The sequence below is a fragment of the Trichechus manatus genome, unplaced genomic scaffold (genome assembly GCF_000243295.1).
Source record: "Trichechus manatus latirostris isolate Lorelei unplaced genomic scaffold, TriManLat1.0 scaffold00010, whole genome shotgun sequence".
Lineage (NCBI taxonomy): Eukaryota > Metazoa > Chordata > Mammalia > Sirenia > Trichechidae > Trichechus > Trichechus manatus.
In genome coordinates, this window is record NW_004443946.1 from 26,854,703 (window position 1) to 26,873,103 (window position 18,401).

The 18,401-nt window shown below is 40.6% G+C and overlaps 2 protein-coding genes across 12 annotated transcripts in view; one reads left to right on the top strand and one right to left on the bottom strand.

Moving 5' to 3' along the window:
- BBOF1 (basal body orientation factor 1) overlaps positions 1 to 2,464 on the top strand; it is a 48,936-nt gene extending 46,472 nt beyond the window's left edge. The window contains exon 12 of the mRNA XM_023726384.1: positions 2,411 to 2,464. Within this exon, the coding sequence (XP_023582152.1) occupies positions 2,411 to 2,422 (12 nt within the window). The 3' untranslated portion in view covers positions 2,423 to 2,464. The remainder of the gene's footprint in view (positions 1 to 2,410) is intronic.
- ALDH6A1 (aldehyde dehydrogenase 6 family member A1) overlaps positions 1 to 18,246 on the bottom strand; it is a 21,673-nt gene extending 3,427 nt beyond the window's left edge. The window contains exons 1-12 of one of the 11 annotated variants that reach the window (XM_023726375.1): positions 17,076 to 17,818; positions 12,914 to 13,011; positions 10,392 to 10,451; positions 9,336 to 9,410; positions 9,002 to 9,163; positions 8,674 to 8,752; positions 7,950 to 8,252; positions 6,491 to 6,612; positions 4,956 to 5,145; positions 4,572 to 4,753; positions 2,924 to 3,103; positions 816 to 2,646 (exon numbers count right to left, since the gene is read on the bottom strand). In XM_023726375.1, coding sequence (XP_023582143.1) covers positions 2,416 to 2,646; positions 2,924 to 3,103; positions 4,572 to 4,753; positions 4,956 to 5,145; positions 6,491 to 6,612; positions 7,950 to 8,252; positions 8,674 to 8,752; positions 9,002 to 9,115 — 1,401 coding nt within the window. In that variant the 5' untranslated portion in view covers positions 9,116 to 9,163; positions 9,336 to 9,410; positions 10,392 to 10,451; positions 12,914 to 13,011; positions 17,076 to 17,818 and the 3' untranslated portion in view covers positions 816 to 2,415. Of the gene's footprint in view, positions 1 to 815; positions 2,647 to 2,923; positions 3,104 to 4,571; positions 4,754 to 4,955; positions 5,146 to 6,490; positions 6,613 to 7,949; positions 8,253 to 8,673; positions 8,753 to 9,001; positions 9,164 to 9,335; positions 9,411 to 10,391; positions 10,452 to 12,041; positions 12,512 to 12,913; positions 13,304 to 14,588; positions 15,020 to 17,075; positions 17,819 to 18,167 lie in introns of those variants that run through there. The other 10 variants (XM_023726381.1, XM_012560064.2, XM_023726373.1 and 7 more) reach the window with 10 other exon arrangements.
- Positions 18,247 to 18,401: the final 155 nt, after the last annotated feature.

The window sequence follows — 18,401 nt, forward strand, 5'->3', positions numbered from 1 at the left end:
CTAACCAAAAGGTCAGCAGTTCGAATCCACCAGCCGCTCCTTGGAAACCCTATGGGGCAGTTCTACTCTGTCCTGTAGTATTGTTGTGAGTCAGAATCGACTCGATGGCAACAGGTTTTGTTTTGTTTTATATATATGTATATATATGTATGTGTACATACATATGTAACAGGGTTTCCTTCCTATCTATCTAATCTAATCCAATCTAGTCTATCATTGTTGGAAACCCTGGTGGCGCAGTGGTTAAGAGCTACGGCTGCTAACCAAAAGGTCGGCAGTTCAAATCTGCCAGACACTTCTTGGAAACTCTATCGGGCAGTTCTACTCTGTCCTTTAGAGTCACTATGAGTCAGAATCGACTTGACGGCAACATGTATTGTCGTTAGGTGCTGCTGAGTCCAGTACAAAACACTGCCCAGTCCTGCGCTATCCTTACAATCGTTGTTGTGTTTAAGCCCATTGTTGCAGCCACTGTGTCAATCCATCTCGTCCAGAGTCTTCCTCTTTTTCATTGTTCCTGTACTTTACCAAGCCTGATGTCCTTCTCCAGGGACTGGTCCCTCCTGATAACATGTCCAAAGTACGGGAGACGAAGTCTTGCCATCCTCCCTTCTAAGGAGCATTCTGATTGTACTTCTTCTAACACAGATTTGTTCATTCCTCTGGCAGCCTGTGGTATATTCAATATTCTTCATCAACACCATAATTCAGATACATCAGTTCTTCTTTGGTCTTCCTTATTCATTGTCCAGATTTCCCATGCATTTGAGGCAATTGAAAATGCCATGGCTTGGGTCAGGTGCACTTTAGTCCTCAAATATATATATATATATATGTATATATATATATACATATACATTTTTTTAAAGTTGTTTGTTTTATGAGAATAGGCTGGAGCAACAGAGAATACATCATGCAGATCTAAACACTGATAAGTTTACCAAGAAATTACTAGGAAGCTAGAAAGATGTTTTAGGAAAAAACACACCAGGTTAATTAAAATATCCTTCCAGAATTATTTGACAAAATCTGGACCATTTGAACATATTAAAAACAACTTTAGAGACTGCTATATACTTCTGATGTAAGATACAACTAACTTTTATATTCTATTATGTAAGAATCATTCCTTGTGTTCTTTTCAGAATACAAAGTAGCAATTTAATTACTTAAGGATTTAAGACTTCAAACTGTATGAGGTCAATCCTTTCTTCCAAGAAGCCTCGTTTACCAGAGTAACTTACAGTAATTAAACCAAAAGAGGAGAGAAAAAAGGAAGAAAAAACTATTTCAAGCAATAGTTTTACTCTGCTTCCCCTAAAAGAAACTCATTACCAGTATTAAACTAGTCAATTTTGCAAAAACCGTGACTAATGCACAAATTGGATAATCAGCCTCTAAATAACAAGTGTTGATTTCTTAACCACTTGGACTATCATATCTGCTATGTAATCCCACTATTAATTTTTTTATTTATCTATAAAAGGACAAACTTGTATAGAAAACATTTAATTTATTAAGGAAAGTTCCCAAATGGCTGTTGTTCTATGGGACAACAAAAAACTTCCATTAGCTCCTTTGTTCAACAAATGTTTGGGCACCTGCTTTGTGCTAGGTACTACAGATAAGTAAATAATAATTATAATATAAAGGGCTTCTTACCATGGTGTAAAGAACCCTGCATGACTTGGCCCCTGCCTGCCTCTCCAACCTCATCCCATGCCACTCTCCCCCTCACTCACTCACTGTGCTCCAGCCCCTTTCTGTTTGAACATGCCAAGCTGTTCCTGCCTTAGGAAAGCTGCACCTGCTGAAGGATATAGTATAACAGTGGTAATTTAATCCTCATAAAATCATAAGATATAGGTACTACCGTTATGTTTATTTTATACATGAAGAAACTTGAGGCACAAAGAAGATACATAATTTCCCCAAGGTCACAAAGCTACTAACTAGCCAAGTTGGGAAGTGAATGCAGGCAGTTTGGCTTCAGATCTGCCTTGTTTTTCTTGTTCAGTGCTGTACTCATAGTGCCTGTTTGGTACAAAGATGGTACTCAATAAAATTTTTTGTAAACAAATAACTATTACAGGAGAAATGTGTGCAATGGGAGCACATGAAGGCATACCCAACCCAAGCATTGAGAAAGGAGGGGTGGTGGTAGTCAGGGATGATTTTTTGGAGTTCATTCTTTAAACTGAGACATGTCAGATGACTAGGAATTAGATGAAAGCGGGGAGGCGGGTCACAGGCAGAGGTAATGGCATATACAAAAGCTTGGACTTCCCTGTGCTCTTTCTCCAAAACTTTGCTCTTTACCCAAAACTATGTTGCCTTGTGAGTTACTCAGGAAGAAACAGCTTTGGCAACATCTTTGGCAATATCTTGTTAACTTTTAAATCTTTTCTAGGGGACCTACTGACAACATTGCTGAACTACGTATGACCTCACAGAAGCTGCTGGCAGGGCTTTCTTTGCAGAATCTTTACTCCTGAATATGTTAAGAAAGTTTCTTAGAGAAAAAATTTTTTTTAAACTTAAAGTTACCTGTTTGCCATAGAAATTGGTGTCTCCCCTGAAGGAAGCTCGAGAGCCAGTGAATGAGAACATTGGCAAAGGCACTGGAATGGGGACATTCACACCCACCTAAAGCAGAAGAAATCCACAGCAAATACTAAGAAAAGAACTGAAAGGAATTCTCCAATTAGAAGCAAAAGGCATCAGAGAGATCATTTTTAAATGCCTACCTTCCACCCCATCCTCCACCCCAGGAACTTTTATTCCTCAGGAAGAAAGGGGGCATTGTGGGAGATTAGAGGGGCAATCTTTAAACAAGTTGCAGTGACTGATCACTGTTTACTGTCTTCCTCAGACAGGAAACAGGAAGTGGCTATAAGAATCTCCTACAATTCTGTTCACAAACCTGTCCAACATCCACCAGGTGGGAATATTTCCGAGCAGTGGCTCCATTGGTGGTGAAGATAGCAGTTCCATTTCCATATGGGTTGTCATTTACAATCTTGATGGCTTCATCCAGTGTGTCTGTCTCCAGAACCACAAGAACCGGACCAAAAATCTCCTCTTTGTAACAGGTCATATTTGGCTGCCAAGAATGATGCATCCAGAAAAGCAGCAAGCTTTTTTTTTAGATTCTGAGTATACTACGCTTACTTGTTACTTTCACTTATTACCCACCATTTACATGAACAGCATTAATGTTAGCAATTTCTTTTAATCTTAAGCCACCTATAAAAAAAGGCCTCTCTCTCTCTGTGTTCTACCTTCCAAACTCCCAATCATATAAATAACTTGAAATTCCTATTAACTGTAACCACACCCCTTTCCTTCAAGCAGTGTTCTTTTAGGTCTCATGACCCATCCCTAGCTCTAACACCTACAACTTGTTTAATACAAGTTGTTACTGAAAATTTACATGAAAATTCATTTTTATAAATCAAATATATGTTAAACACAGCAGGAGATATCTTCTGTTTAAAGAAACCCTGTGGTAAGTTTTCTGTAACATAAGCAATCCATTCTCATTCACCCCTTGGCTCCTTAATGAGTCTATACATTTATATTTTGATATGGGGTCACAAACATTCAAAACATCCTTCACCACAACAGCTAGTCAGCTATGTTTGTTGCTGAGTAGATTTTTCCTCTGCGGCAAGAGATATCATAATTTCTACTAACATTCCACTCTTTATTATTATTCAGGATTATAATAGGTTAGTGGGGATACATGAATTCCAAAAAAAGCCCCCTAACATCTATTTAGTCATTAATTTTAACTTCTCAAGACTTTCAGAGTTTTGATAAATAAAATTGGACAGATTAATTATTTTTCTTTTGTCACTTTTTGGTGAAGATGCAGCAAAGTTTTGGGCACAGAGTGAGCATTCTGTAAATACTGAGTGGTTGACATTATTGACTGAGATGCTGAAATAGCTATAAGCTAGACAGTAAGGGAGAGATAAGAAAGAATTGACATTAAACAAAGCAAGCAACCAATATAGTAAAGGGCAGGGGTTGGTAAACTATAGCTCATGAACCAAATGTGGCTTGTTGCCTGTTTTGGTACAGCCCACAAACCAAGAATGGTTTTTACATTTTTAAGTGGATGAAAATAAAAGTTATTTTAAGACATGTATGTAAAATGTATAAGAAATCAGAATTTCAGTGTCCATAAATACAGGTTCATTGGAACACTGCCACACCTCATTTTTTTTTGTCACACTCATTTTTATAGCCGCTTTTGCAGTACAATGTCAGAGTTAAGTAGAAGTTGTGATATAAACTGTGTATGTCCTGGCAAAGCTGAAAATATTTACAGAAAGTTTGCCAACTCCTGGTATAGTGAAAAGAGCTCTGGTTGGGAGTTGGGAGGGGAGACTCATTCAGATTTCAGATAAACAATCTTGGCAAGAAATGAAATCTCTGGTCCTTAATGTCTTCATCTATAAATTGGGCAAAAGAGATTACATAGCCTCTAAGGTGTCTTTAGCTCTCATATTTGAAAAGTAAATAGTCAAAAGTTGCCTATGAGATGACTATGTCTGCTTGTTCACCTTGACATTTGAGATGATGGTTGGTCCAACAAAGTTGCCATTTTCATAGCCTTTGACTTTAATTTTTCGTCCATCAAGAAGGATGGAAGCTCCCTCCCTGGTTCCACTGTCAATCAGATTACAGACTCGCTCTTTGGCCTGGGGAGTAATCAGAGGGCCAAGATCAGCTCCAGGCTGGTCGCCTGCAAAACAACAGGGATTTAAAGTGTTTATTAACGTAAATTATGGCTATTAAAATGATGAATCCAAAGGACAAGGACAGAATAAAGAGAAGCAATGTGACGAATAGACATGATTGCTTCCACTGACCAAGGCCAATGCTAAAACCAAGGGTTTCATGTCACAGATGCAAAATCTAAAGGAGCTAGGCAGATGGTTGATTACCTGCATTGACTCTCAGGTTTTTGGCTCGCTCCACTAGTTCTGGCAGCCACTTCTTGGCTTCTCCGACAAGGATTGCTGTCGAAAGAGCCATGCAGCGCTGACCAGCAGCTCCAAATGCGGCCCCAACCAGCTGGTTCAAGGTATTTTCCTTATTGGCATCTGGCATGACTACTCCATGGTTCTTGGCTCCCTAAGGAAACACAGAGTGTATGTGAGTCTTCCTGGGCCAAATACAATTAAGCTAAGAAATTAAGCAAAGAATCTGAGATTTCAAATGAGAATTAAAGGACTAGAGAATTCATCCTCTGTTGCTTTGAGGACAGATTATCATTTTTAATACTGCTGAAGTCTTGGCAACATTAAGTTTTTAGTTTACTTTTTCTTCACTTTGTCAGCTGATATGTATTTATTTAGATCAAAACATTCCTCTCTCCCTCTCAAAAAAAGCCCCAATCACATCAGTCAAACTAACAGGCTAGACATTGCATCCAAGAATCAAGAAGAACTCCTTCTCTTTCCTGAATTAGACAGGAAAGAATTTGTTGTCTGCTGATTTCCAGTTATATGAAGAACAATATAAACAAAGAGATGCCAATAATAATAATGCCAGTAGCTAGCTGCAAGGCAAGATCTCCTGATAATTTCTAAAAAAAAGGTTACCAAATTAGCTTGCTTCTAAAGAGAGCCTCAGAAACTTCTTTTCTGTGTAATACAGCATATGGTCATTTCCACATTCACATTTCCATATACAACTCTATAGCTGAGTGCATGGATAGATACCATATCTTCTACTTTATCCCCTTACACATAATGTTGAACACAGAACATACACAATTAAGTATATAGTGAACTGGGAGGAGCTTAAGTCAAATTGACCAAAACATATTCAGCCATGAAAGAAAAACATATGAAGTTTCCAAGTCTGTGCACAGGTGGCTGTCCTTTCTGTACCATTAGCCAAAGGGTGAGAAAGCTGCAACTAGTATCAAAGAATTCTGCCCAATAAGAGCTAGCTACGAATTTGGCAAGGAACTAAGAAGAGAACAGCAGAGCTATGCAACCAAGTAAACCACACTCACATATTATACTGGGCTATTTGGTTCTTTCCAGTGCCTTAAATAGCCTGGGCCCTCAGAGAAGAGCATATCTTAGTGGTTAGGATATGCCTTAAAAGAAGGAAAGATAAAGGGCTAGAAGCACACTACGAAAGAACGGGGCAGGCAGGAAGAAGAAGGCCCAGAACTAGAATCTGGCTGTTACCACTGAAGCCCAAAGAATTTTAAAACATTCTTAGGCAGGAGTGTGGTCTTTGTTACCTATCTTTGTTGTACATGTACAGGTGAATAAGGTGACTTAGAATATAACTACATTCAAGGTTACGAGGTTCAAGGTTCAAGGGAAGACATTCAGAATGAAATGGTAATTAAGAAACACTGACATTAGAGTGGGATGAGTAGCCCCTCTGCTGAAGGGTTATTTCTAGGTAATCTGAGCACATATAATAGAGACTGGGGAAAAAAGAAATAAGAAGTCACCATATTGGCTTGAACTCTCTTGCCATGTCTTGACCCTCTCTCGAAGATGTACTCTCCTGCCTGGTTGGATCCCACAAAGCTGATTGCTTTGATGTCCGGATGATCACAAATATAATTTACAGCTTTAAGAAGAAAGTAAATGATCACTATACAGGAAAAAATGACTATAAGCTTCTCGTCATGGCAAAGTTCCTCTCCCCACTACTAGTGATAAGAAAAGTTCATATTTTTGTTTTTCTACCCTGGATTCTCATTTGAAGTTCTCTCCTTATTTGCTTCTTTTAAATTCTTTAAATTACAAATTCCATTTACCCCTTCTCTTCATTATTTTTCTCATTTGGTATCCCAGAATTTCGACTTCTGATCTAACTCTGCAGGCTACAAATCTTATTTTCCTCCAAAATAACAGCCTTTCACTACTTGGCCCTTCTTTTTTGTCCTTTAAGAATGTGATATTTCCTGGAGAAACTTTTAGAGTATGGCCTCTGGCCACCCTTTTAGCTCAGTACTGAAGTCACTCCTGAGGTTCACCCTTCAGCCAAAGATTAGACAGGCCCATAAAACAAGACTAAATAGGCACACCAGCCCAGGGGCAAGGACAAGAAGGCAGGAGGGGACAGGAAAGCTGGTAATGGGGATCCCAAGGTTGAGAAGGGGAGAGTGTTGACATGTTGTGGGGTTGGCAATCAATGTCACAAAACAATATGTGTATTAACTGTGTCATGAGAAACTAATTTGCTCTGTAAACCATCTAAAGCACACACACACAAAAAAGTGGTATTTCCTCAAATGCGTTTATATGCAAAGGCTCTGAAGATACTATTGTACCCTCAATGTGAGAGGCAAAATAGCATAGTGTTTAAAAGCAAAAACTGAGTCAGTCTTCTTGGGTACACACAGCCTGGCTTTGACAATTTCTAGCAGTATGACTTTGAGCAAATTACTTAATTTTACTATGCCTTAATTTTCTCATTTGTAAAATGGAAAAATAATTGTACCTCCCTCAAGGGTTGTTGTAAAGATTAAATGAGATAATATATGAGAAGCACTAGGAACAGTGCCTGAAACACAGAAGCACTCTTTAAGTATTAGCTATTATTATATGAATTAGAAGGCCTTCAGTCTCTCTGAGGTCTACAAATTCTCAGAGTTAAATATCCTCATGAATTCTGTCAATATTAAAGTGAAAGCTTTCTCTTTAATCTTATCTGTGTCTAGCCCCAATCCATATTTCTGGTCTCCCAATGTATACTGTTGGGCAAGAAGTTCTGCTATTTCCCAGTTATCTAGGCACACAGAGATGGCAAAACAGTCAACAAACATTACCTTTGAACATGGAGGTTACTTATTAGTAAATCCCTTGCTCTATAGGTTCCTCATCCTAAAACACCCCCATCACCATTCAATACCTTGATTTTTTAGTAGTCAGATTCACAGCCACATGCAGGAGGGCAGTTACCTTCATGTTGTCCGTGGATGATATTCAGTGTTCCATCAGGGGCACCAGAGTCCTGGAACAACTTAGCAAGAAGCATAGTTGCTCCAGGGACTCGCTCTGATGGTTTCATCAGGAAGGTATTTCCACACACCATGGCCATCGGAAACATCCAAAGGGGGATCATGGCAGGAAAATTGAATGGAGCAATGCCTGCACATACCCCCAGAGGCAGACGGTAGGAATAAATGTCCATATCTTTGGTGATGGATGGCATGGTCTCTCCCAGCAAGAGGGATGTCACACTACAGGCATGCTCAACCACCTCTAGAACAGAGAAGAAGAAATCAGGCTACTGGCTCTCCAAACTACATACTGTGTAGTTTTGTCAGGCTCTACCTAGCTCTTCAGGCAGGGGGGCTCAGGCCAATGACCAAGGGAAGAAATACTGACTTGTTCTTCCGTGTGAAGGGGTTGTATAAAATTAAATTCTCTAAATAGGAAAAAGACAGTAAAGTACACATACCTACTAGGAGATCATCTGAGTAAAATAAAGAATGAAGTATAAATCAATCTTACAGATACCTGAGAGTATTGCCAATTTTCACAAGTATTAAAGAAGATGTAAGGGATAGCAGTATTTACATAAAGGAAGAAGCAACCTCCCATTTTGAGATCTTTGCCTCCCATATTCCTTTGCTCTTTCCCAAAGGTTCTTGAACTCCCCCTTGAGGAACTCTCAGCTTACGAAGGCCTCGAAATACATCTCCTTCGGCATCAGCTAGGGTCTTCCCTTGTTCCAAAGTGATTAACTTGGCAATTTCTTTCTAGAGAGAAAACACACAAATAGAAACTAATGCAAGACTGTGCCTCCTTTTAGTTATCAGGTAGCCAAAGGAGAACAAAACTTGGGGAAAAGCAGCACTGGGGAGAGAGTAATGATCAATGTCTCTCTATATTGTAGAATTTTTGACTCTGCATGGTAGTTAGGGAAAGGCAACTAAAAGGGCTTCTGTGGGAGTAACAGGTATCCCCTAGGCACCAATTTGGAAAATTATATCATTCAAATTTTTTACCAAGTTTTCTTTAATAAGTTGTTGATAGCGGAGCAGGACCTGCTGACGGCTTAATACTGAAGTGTCTGCCCATGCCGGAAAAGTATGTTTGCAGGAAGCAATGGCTGCATCCATTTCAGCCTTGGTGGTTTGAGGGACTCGACCAATTACCTCATTGGTGGCCTGATGAGAAAAAGAAGCACATCATACTTTGCTCCTGTACCACCTTCTCCATTTTCCGGCCAGTCAGAGATAGCATGATATACTTCATGCTAGACACCCAAGTCCCCACTTTCCCACCATAATCCCAGAATTCTAGGCAAGTCAGTTTAAGTCCCAAAGCAGCTTTGCTTACTGGGTTGTGGATGTCAATCCATTTGTCACTTCCGGATTCAACAAATTTTCCATTGATGAAGAGCTTTACAGTCGACTGAAAAACAAAACAAAACAGAAAATTTTGTATTAGTTCATTGTTTTGCTTACGCTTTTCCCTTTCACAAAGAGGAAGGAATTAGGATACCTGAATCTTCTGCTCTCTAGAAATGTTATGGTTAGGAAAGAGATACACAACATATTTGGCTATAGTGCATATTAAGATGTAGCCCAAACCCAAACCCACTGCCATCAAGTCAATTCCAACTCATAGTGACCCTAAAGGACAAAGCAGAACTGCCCCATAGGGTTTCCAAGTCTGTAAATCTTTACAGAAGCAGACTGCCACAGCTTTCTCCCATAGAGTGGCTGCTGGGTTCAAACCATTGACCTTTTGGTTCGCAGCCGAGCACCCCAAGGGCTCCCCTTAAGATGTCACAGAACCTCTCAATACTGTGATCTCTCTGAGAATGGGAAATTCTCTGCTAATCACACAGTGGAATTTAATTACTATCAACAAATAAACTAAGCACACATCATTGTGAAGCTTATACTAAAAGAGCAGCAGACTTTATGTTAGCAAAGATCAGCTCTTATGACTTTTTGACCCAACTGATCTTCTGTCATATTGCCATGAGCATATATTACCTTTATGATCAAAAGATTTTTAAAAATGTTTCTATCTGTGTATATTTTTCTGAGAAGAAGTAGCTTGCTTTCATTCAATTTTCAAATGGGTCTGTGAACCATTTGTGTTACAGTGGTGCATGCTTCCATATAGAAAGGATATTTTCCTCAGTCCTTATTTAACAGATTTTGAGTACTGCCAATGGCTTACAGATAGTCTATAAAAACAACTCTAAAGATTGTTAAGAAGACAACTATTTGGCAGAATCAACAAAACCTCTAGAAGCTATGAAAATGTTTGTATCTTTTGACACAGTAATCTTATTTCAGAAAGGAAGTAATTCAAAAGAAGGAAAAAGCTATATATTGGGTTCCTTCTCAGAAGTCAACCTTTAGTGTCAAATAAACTCACCACTGAAGAGGAAGAGAAGGAGGATGATGGATACCTGGTAGAGTTCACCCTGGAAGAAACCTATGAGGTAAAAGAATGATTATTTTGATAAATGAGAAGATAAAATTATTAAAAACTTAGTGAATGGCTACTATAGACTTATACTAGTTACTGTGGATATATGAGAAAGGATTTGGTGTTTGCTTTCAAGGGCTATATAGTCTTAAAGAGAACAATAAACCATAGTGATTGTTGTTAGCTGCCATTGAGTTAGCCCCGGATTCATGATGACCCCATGTTTGCAGAGTAGAACTGCTCCATAGGGTTTTCTTGGCTGGTGCAAATGGTTAAGTGTTTGACTACTAACCAAAAAGTTGGGGTGTGAGCCTACCCAGAGACACCTCGGAAGACAGGCCTAGTGATCTGCTTCCGAAAGGTCATAGCCTTGAAAACCCTGTGGAGCAGTTCTGCTCTGCAAACATGGGGTCATCATGAGTCAGAATCGACTCGACAGCAACAACTTTCATGGAAGAAGTTCACCAGGCCTTTTCTTGTGTGGAGCTGCTGGGTGGGTTCCGCCATCCTTTGGGTTAGCAGCCGATCACAAACCGCTTGTGCCACCCAGCCTCTTTAAACCATAGTGATAACTGTCCTCAATTTCTAGGACAGTCCTAATTTAAAAAATATGGTCATCAGACCGTATTTTCCTATTTTTTGATTTAGAAAATGTAGTCACCATAAATTTAACAATATGAAAACACTTATCATGGTATGTAACACAATAGGTTTTGAATATAAGGTAGTATATAAGCAAGTGTCAAATGTAAGGTATAATATGCTAATACATATACTTGAACACGAATGTTCACAGTAGCTTGATCTGTAATAGCTCAAACTTTGGAAACAATCTAAATGCCCACCACTGAATGAGTGAATGGGGAAATTAATTGTGGTATATACATACAATGGAATACTACTTAGCAATAAAAAGAAATGAACTATTGATATATGCAACAACACAGATGAATCTTAGAATAATTATGCTGAAAGAAGTCAGTCATAAAAGGAGCACTTACTTTTTTATTCTATTTATATAAAACTAGAAAATGCAGACTACTCTATAGTGTCAGAAAGCAGATCAGTGGTTGCCTGTAGGTGGTGGGGAAGGTGATGAGGAGGGAATGGGAGGGAAACTTTTGGGGTGATGGATACGTTCACTGTCTTGATTGTGATGATGTTTTCACAGATAGATACAAATGTTAAAACATATCAAATTGTACACTTTAAATATGTGTATAGTTTATTTTATGTCAATTATATTCCAACAAAGCTGTTAAAAAATTACACATATACCTTACAGGAAAAACAATGTTTCTTATAGGTAATATTTGATAGGGTATAGTTGGTAAATGGGAGGGGAGGTCAGTTATAATAAGGTAACTCTCAAACTGTAACACTCTAAAAAAATGGTTTGTATATATGTTATGGAAGTGATATTTTAGAAATATTCAAGTCTAATCAAAGTGAAATACTCAGAAACCAGTTGAACCAGTTGCTTTGAGTAGTCTGACTCATGGTATCCCCATGTATGTCAGAGTACAATTGTGCTCCATAGGGTTTTCAACGGCTAATTTTTTGGAAGTAGATCACCAGGACTTTGTTTCAACACACCTCAGGGTGGACTCGAACCGCCAACCTTTCTGTTAGCAACCAAGTGCATTAACCGTTTGCATCACCAGGGACTCCCAAACACTCAAAACTGGGATGTAAAAGAAAGATGCTTATCTGAAGGGAGACTGTATTAACACAGACTGTGTTAATTGTGTAAAGGGTTTAGTACTGCATGAAGTGTTAAGAATTTGTTTGTGTGCCTCCAGCACTGTCCAGAAGAAGGGGTACTGGTCCTTGGACCAGCAGACAATCCTTTTAAATGCCTAATCTGCTTCCTCCCCATTCCCCACAAAAGCGATTTCAAATTATCAACCCTCTCCTGGAATCCACCATGTCTTATTTACAGCCATGTTCCTAATACCAACACAATACTTGTAGTACATACCTGTTGCCGTTGAGTCGATTCCAACTCATAGTGACCCTACAGGACAGAGTAGAACTGCCCCATGGGGTTTCCAAGGAGCGGCTGGTGGATTCAAACTGCTGACCTTTTGGTTAGCAGCTAAGCTCTTAACCACTGTGCAACCAGGGCTCTGTAGTACCTAGTGGTGTTCAATAAATATCTACTGAACAAAAGAAAGGTCCACTGGGCAGCTATATTGCCAGACTGGCCCCCACCCTGGCCCAGGTTAGGTGTCCCTTTTTTGTATTCCCATAGCAGCTTATACTTCCCCTATCAGTTTATCTGTGTTGTTAATTGCCTGGGTACTTGCCTGTTACCGAAAAAGATTGTAACTTCTATGAGGGTAGGCCTTCCATCTATCTTGTTCACCTACCTTACAGAGTTAACTGAGATCAAGATTATCCATGAAGGAAAGCAGCTAGCACATAGTTGGTGCTTATTAAATGCTATTATTATAATGAATACTTACTATTTGCTCTCCTTGCTGTTTCAAAACTTATCAATTCTCTTAAAACTTCCAACTCTGCTACTTCCCCTCACTCTCAGGAGCTGAACTGGTTTTTCCCTCTTCAGAGAAAACAGAAACCATCAGATGAGAACTCCCTCAACTTCCTAATAGCAGACCTACGAAACTGACCTGCACCGATATCCACCCCCACCACCTCTCCTCTTTCCCTCCTCTTATAATGGAGAAGGTATCTAGCAAGCTCCATGATGGCAAAGTGACTGGAACACAGAGGTGCACAATGAATATTGGTGGACTGAATGCGTAAGTGTCTGTCCTTTAAGGCTAATCTCTGCACCTGTGCTCTGAAGCCATTCCTTCCTGCTGTCTCAGACACTTCCATCAATTACCCTCTCTCTCGTTCCTTAAATTTCTCCCCATCCCATAGCTCCTTTATTAGCATATATGCACTAAAAAAAAAAAAAAAAATTTCTTCCCCAAACCCATGCTCCCCTCCACTGTCCTTAACAGCTAAACTTCTTGAAAGGGTTCTCTACACTAATTATCTTTATTTCCTCATCTCCTACTCACTCTTCAGTCTACTGCAGCCTTCATGACTGAACATCAATGACTTCTATGGACCCTTCCCAGTCCTCCTTGGATTTGACCTCTCAGAAGAGGTGACATGCTTAATCATGCCCTCCTTCTTGAACCCCCCCTTTTCACTTGTCTTCTGTGATGCCCTGTATCTCTCCTATCTTTGGCCATTTTTTCTCAGCCTCTTTGCTAGCTCATCCTCCTCTATATGGCCATTAACTGTTTGAACGCTTCAAGGCTTCATCCTAGACCTTCTTCTCATTCTACATCTTTTGCTGGGTGATTTCATCTACTCCTATGGCTTAATTATCTAGATCTCCAATGATGCCCTCATGATGTAGTCCTTAGCTGGAATCTTTCTTTTCAGGTAATGCCCATGTAACAAATTGCCTTCACATCTCTACCTGGATGTTCCATAGGCACTTGGCAAAAAGCTCAGCTTTTCATCTTCTTCCCACCAACCTGTCTACCTTTCAGTGAATGGGGCCACTATTCATCTAGTGGCCCAAACAGAAACCTGGATGTCATCCCAACTCCTCCTTCTCTCCCCACAGCAAATGAAACAGCAAGTCCTGGCAATCTGTCCTCCTAGATATCTTTGGAACACACCCTCCTCTGTGTGGCCCTCCTGTCATTATCCCAGTCCATCCTATCACTGTCTCTCACCTGGGACTTCCTAACAGGACTCCCAGCCTCCAATCTTAAACCTTCTGAATCTAGGCAGAGAGGCTTGATAAAACAGAAATCTGATTAGATCACTCCCCTGTTTAAAACCCTGCAATCGTTTCCCACTATCCTTAGGATAAAGACTAATCTCCTCAATAATACTTATAAGACCCCATCTTCTTCATTTTCATAGTTTGCCACTTTCCTCCTTGCTCTCTATGCTCTAGCCACTCTGCACATGCTTTGTGCTCTCACTGCTTTTGCACATGCTGCTCCTTCTACCTGGGATTATTTCATCCCACTTGCTTGGCTCACTCCTAATCCTTCAGGTTCCCATTTAGCCATCACTTTCTACAGGAAGTCTCAACCTCAGGTCTGAGCTAAGCACTTAACTGTGGAGTTCACAAAACACCCTGAATTCATCTATTGCTCATACCACACTGTGGAATAATAGCTTGTTTAATTATATGTCTCTCTCCCCTTTGACCACTACACCGTTGTGTCCTCAGCACTTGGCACAGTTCCTGGAATAGAGTAAGCACTCATTAATATTTTGTGAAGTGAAAAGGTGAGTCCTCATCAAGCAATCTTTTGATATTAATTTTGCTTCACTCTCTTATAAGGCAGAAAATACAGTCATGCATCACTTAACGTCCACGATACATTCTGTGAAATAGGATGTTATGTGATTTGGACATTGTGCGAACACTGTATCACAAACAGTCCCTGAGTTACCAATGACTGACTTATGGACAACGCATACTTAAAAACGGACTGCCATAAAGCCTGTTATATTAAAAATTTGAGTTAAACATAATGGTTCATAATAATGAACGCATGCACTACTTTGTGATGCTCATGAAAACACTGCATGGTTTGGAAGCGTTTAAGTGTTTTATATGCATAACCCATTGCCATTAAGTCGATTCTGACTCATAGCGACCCTATAAGACAGAGTAGAACTTCCCCATAGGGTTCCCAAGGAGTGGCTGGTGGATTTCAACAGCCGAATGAATTGCCAACCTTTTGGTTAGCAGCCGGATGCTGAACCACTATGCCACCAGGGCTCCTTTATATACAAAGGAAGGTAAAATATATGCTATATACTAAGACAAACATTTGACTAACTGATGCTAAATAAGAACCAGATGTACCTGTTTCAACTTACCTACAAACTCGACTTAAAGACAGACTTAGGAACGGATCTTGTTTGTAACCTGGACTGCCTGTATATAACTCTATTATAACCAATGGGACCATAGATATATATGTGGTTGGATGTTGCCCGAATGGATATTATGCAGTGCATGACTGTACACTGATGAGCAAACCTGAGCATTCTACACTTAGTTTTATTTTTTCACTTACACACAACCTCCCTGCTGTCAAGAGGGCATAAAAGGCACTGCATCTGGTGTAACAGAACACAATTATAGAGTTTTTGACAGGTTAGATTGCCTATCTTTTCTTCATTTCCCGAGAAACACTCATTAGCCCTGTTGCTGAAGAAACTATCCTATGCCCAGTTGCATCAAACTTTTTGCTGTCTAGATGTTTATTTCATGCTTGGTATTTCCTTTATCAGGAACTCCCTTCTCTCCTTGGCTAAAAGCCTACTAGTCTTGCAAGACTCAGCCCCAGAGCCAACCCCTTTTGAAAGCTTTTCCAGAATTGTCCAGATTGAGTTTGGGGCTCTTTCTCTATGTTCCTGTACCACCCTTAGCACCCCTATTTTTCACACTTATTGCATTACAGTACGGGAGCTTTCAGTGAGTATTTTACTTACCTCTCCTTTCCTAAAGCCTAAGACAGTGTCTAATACAGAAAGAGCTACCAAGATTTAAGTCCTGAATTCTCAACTCAATCAGTAACAAGTCAGGTGACTCTGAGTGATTGTGTCAGGTAATTTACTTAGTATATTTATTAATTCTAATCCTTAGTTACCTGGAAAGTGGTAGAGCTGGGATAGTATGACTATACTCCACAGTATGACTGTGAAGCTGTGTTCTTTCTACCATATCACTAAGGCAAATCATTCAGTCACTTTAAGACTGGTTTTCTTATCTCTGTGTGGGAGTGATAATATCTCAAGAAGCACAGGTTCTAGGTAAATTTTACCAGCCATCTTAACAAAGAAGATAAACTGAATACTTAAAGTAACTGAAAACATGAACTCTCTCCTTCACAGATCCTTTTAATAGTCGTCTAACATTCATGGCTTCCAGAATCTGGACTATTCTTTATCAAAGTTTCATGATATAGCAACTCCTACTTGCAAAGGATTACTATTTCTATTCTTTTATTTTCCAGGTCATTTCAGAAGTTTCTCCAAATCAATCAAAAAGTAGTGTCTGTTTCTGAAATACAGTATATAGGTAGGTAGAATCTTCTTGATGCAAAGGACAAAATACCTACTTGAGGCTCTCAGTGACTCACTGTGATGGAGAGGTGGCAAAGGAAAAAAGCCAATTTCAGGAAAAGATTTCAAGGTGGGGTTGGTAGTGGAAAATATAGGGTGGGAACTTTGTTTCTCTACTACTAAAAAAAGATACTGCCCCAAAAAACAAACCCAAACCCATTGCCCTCAAGTTGATTTCAACTCATAGCAACACTACAGGACAGAGTAGAACTGCCCCATAGGGTTTCCAAGAATCAGCTGGTATATTCGAACTGCTGACCTTTTGGTTAGCAGCTGAGCTATTAACCACTGCACCACCAGGGCTCCAAACAAAGATATTAGGAAAAAGAATATCACATCAAGAAATATATGAGTGGAGCCAGACCACCTGACAAATCCCTGCAACCCACTCTCCACCATGTCACCGTAAAGAGCACATTTAAACATGAGCCTTTGCTGATTCTATCAAAAATCTCAAAAATGCACAAGTTTGTACAGTATAATTCACTGAAACCTGGTAAATACCTAAAAATCCAGCAATATAGAGGAAGTTCCCAGGCTGAATATAATGAGTTATGAGGGCAATGTTTCTTGTAGGTTTGAGAATCTTGCCTGCAGTAAATCTTGCTCATATTTTAAGTCCCACTAGGCTGTGAACAACAGGGGGAAAGCTATGGACAGAGCTGGAGATCACCAGCTTCAGGACTGCAGCTCTACCATCTCTTCTTAGGCTTGCTTCAGAGAGGATCCACTTCCCACGTGTGGAGTTGAGGATGTGGTGTGTTGGCACTCTTTGAGCTGACTTTGGGGAGACAACTTGAAACTTACACTTCTTGTCTTCCTTGACTCCTATTTTTACCACGCTGTTTTAAGAGCTTTTTAGTCCCTTCAATGTACGTGGAACATCCTGGTAGCATAACTATGTGCCCTTATTTTCCTTCAACGTGAAAACTGTAACTTCGCTGAAAGTTTCACTCAAAGCCTTGGCAAGAAAGGGGACAGCCCACAGCCTGTGGAAAATACCATAGTGGGGAGAATAACTCAGCAAATGTCTGGCTTTGGCGAAAACCTAGTATACACTTCTAGAAAGAGATTCAAAGTTCATTCAGTGACCCTCGCCCCTCGCGCGCCCCCTCCTCCCTTACTTCGGATTAAGGAGCGTGAAGCAGGGTAGGGGAAGGAAGAAATCTGGACACTGCTGGCAGGTGAAAGCGCTCTAAGAAAGGTGAACAGAAAGGGAAGTTTCTTGGAAGGGAGAGGTGCCTGTGGCGGAGAGGAAAGGCAAAGACGTGGTGGTCGCACCGAGAGGGGTGAGAGCAAGAGTGAAGGCAGGAAGGTGCGGGGCTGGAGGAGGAGAGAGGGCCGGAGCCAGAGAAGCGGAGGCTCAGCTGTAAACGGGCAGAAGACCAGAGGTGATGGTCCAGGGCTGGATCTGGGACGAAGGAGGGTACTGAGCGAGGAGTGTGGAGAAAAGGGCCGCAAGGGTCGGGTGTGAACTCCAGGGTCGGTCAAGAGGGGGATGGGCCAGGAAGCCGTCCCACCCGAGGTTGGCTTAGAGAATGGACCGAAAGGATCCAATCTTTAGCTTCGCGATTCCTCGGCGCCACCCTCACTCGCCTGCAGGATCCGGGCCCGCACCACCGCCGCCGCTATCACCGCCGCCATGGCGCCCCGCCGCCTCTTCGCCACTACAGCTTGTGAGGCCCCCAGAAGCGCGGCCGCTGCCAGGCCCCGCCCCTCCATCTTGCCGGACCTTCCTTATTTGCAGAGAGCACCATTTCCCTTAGCCAATCACTCGCCCTAATACCTGACTCCTCCCCCCCACGCCAGTCCGGGGGATATGCGATTGGT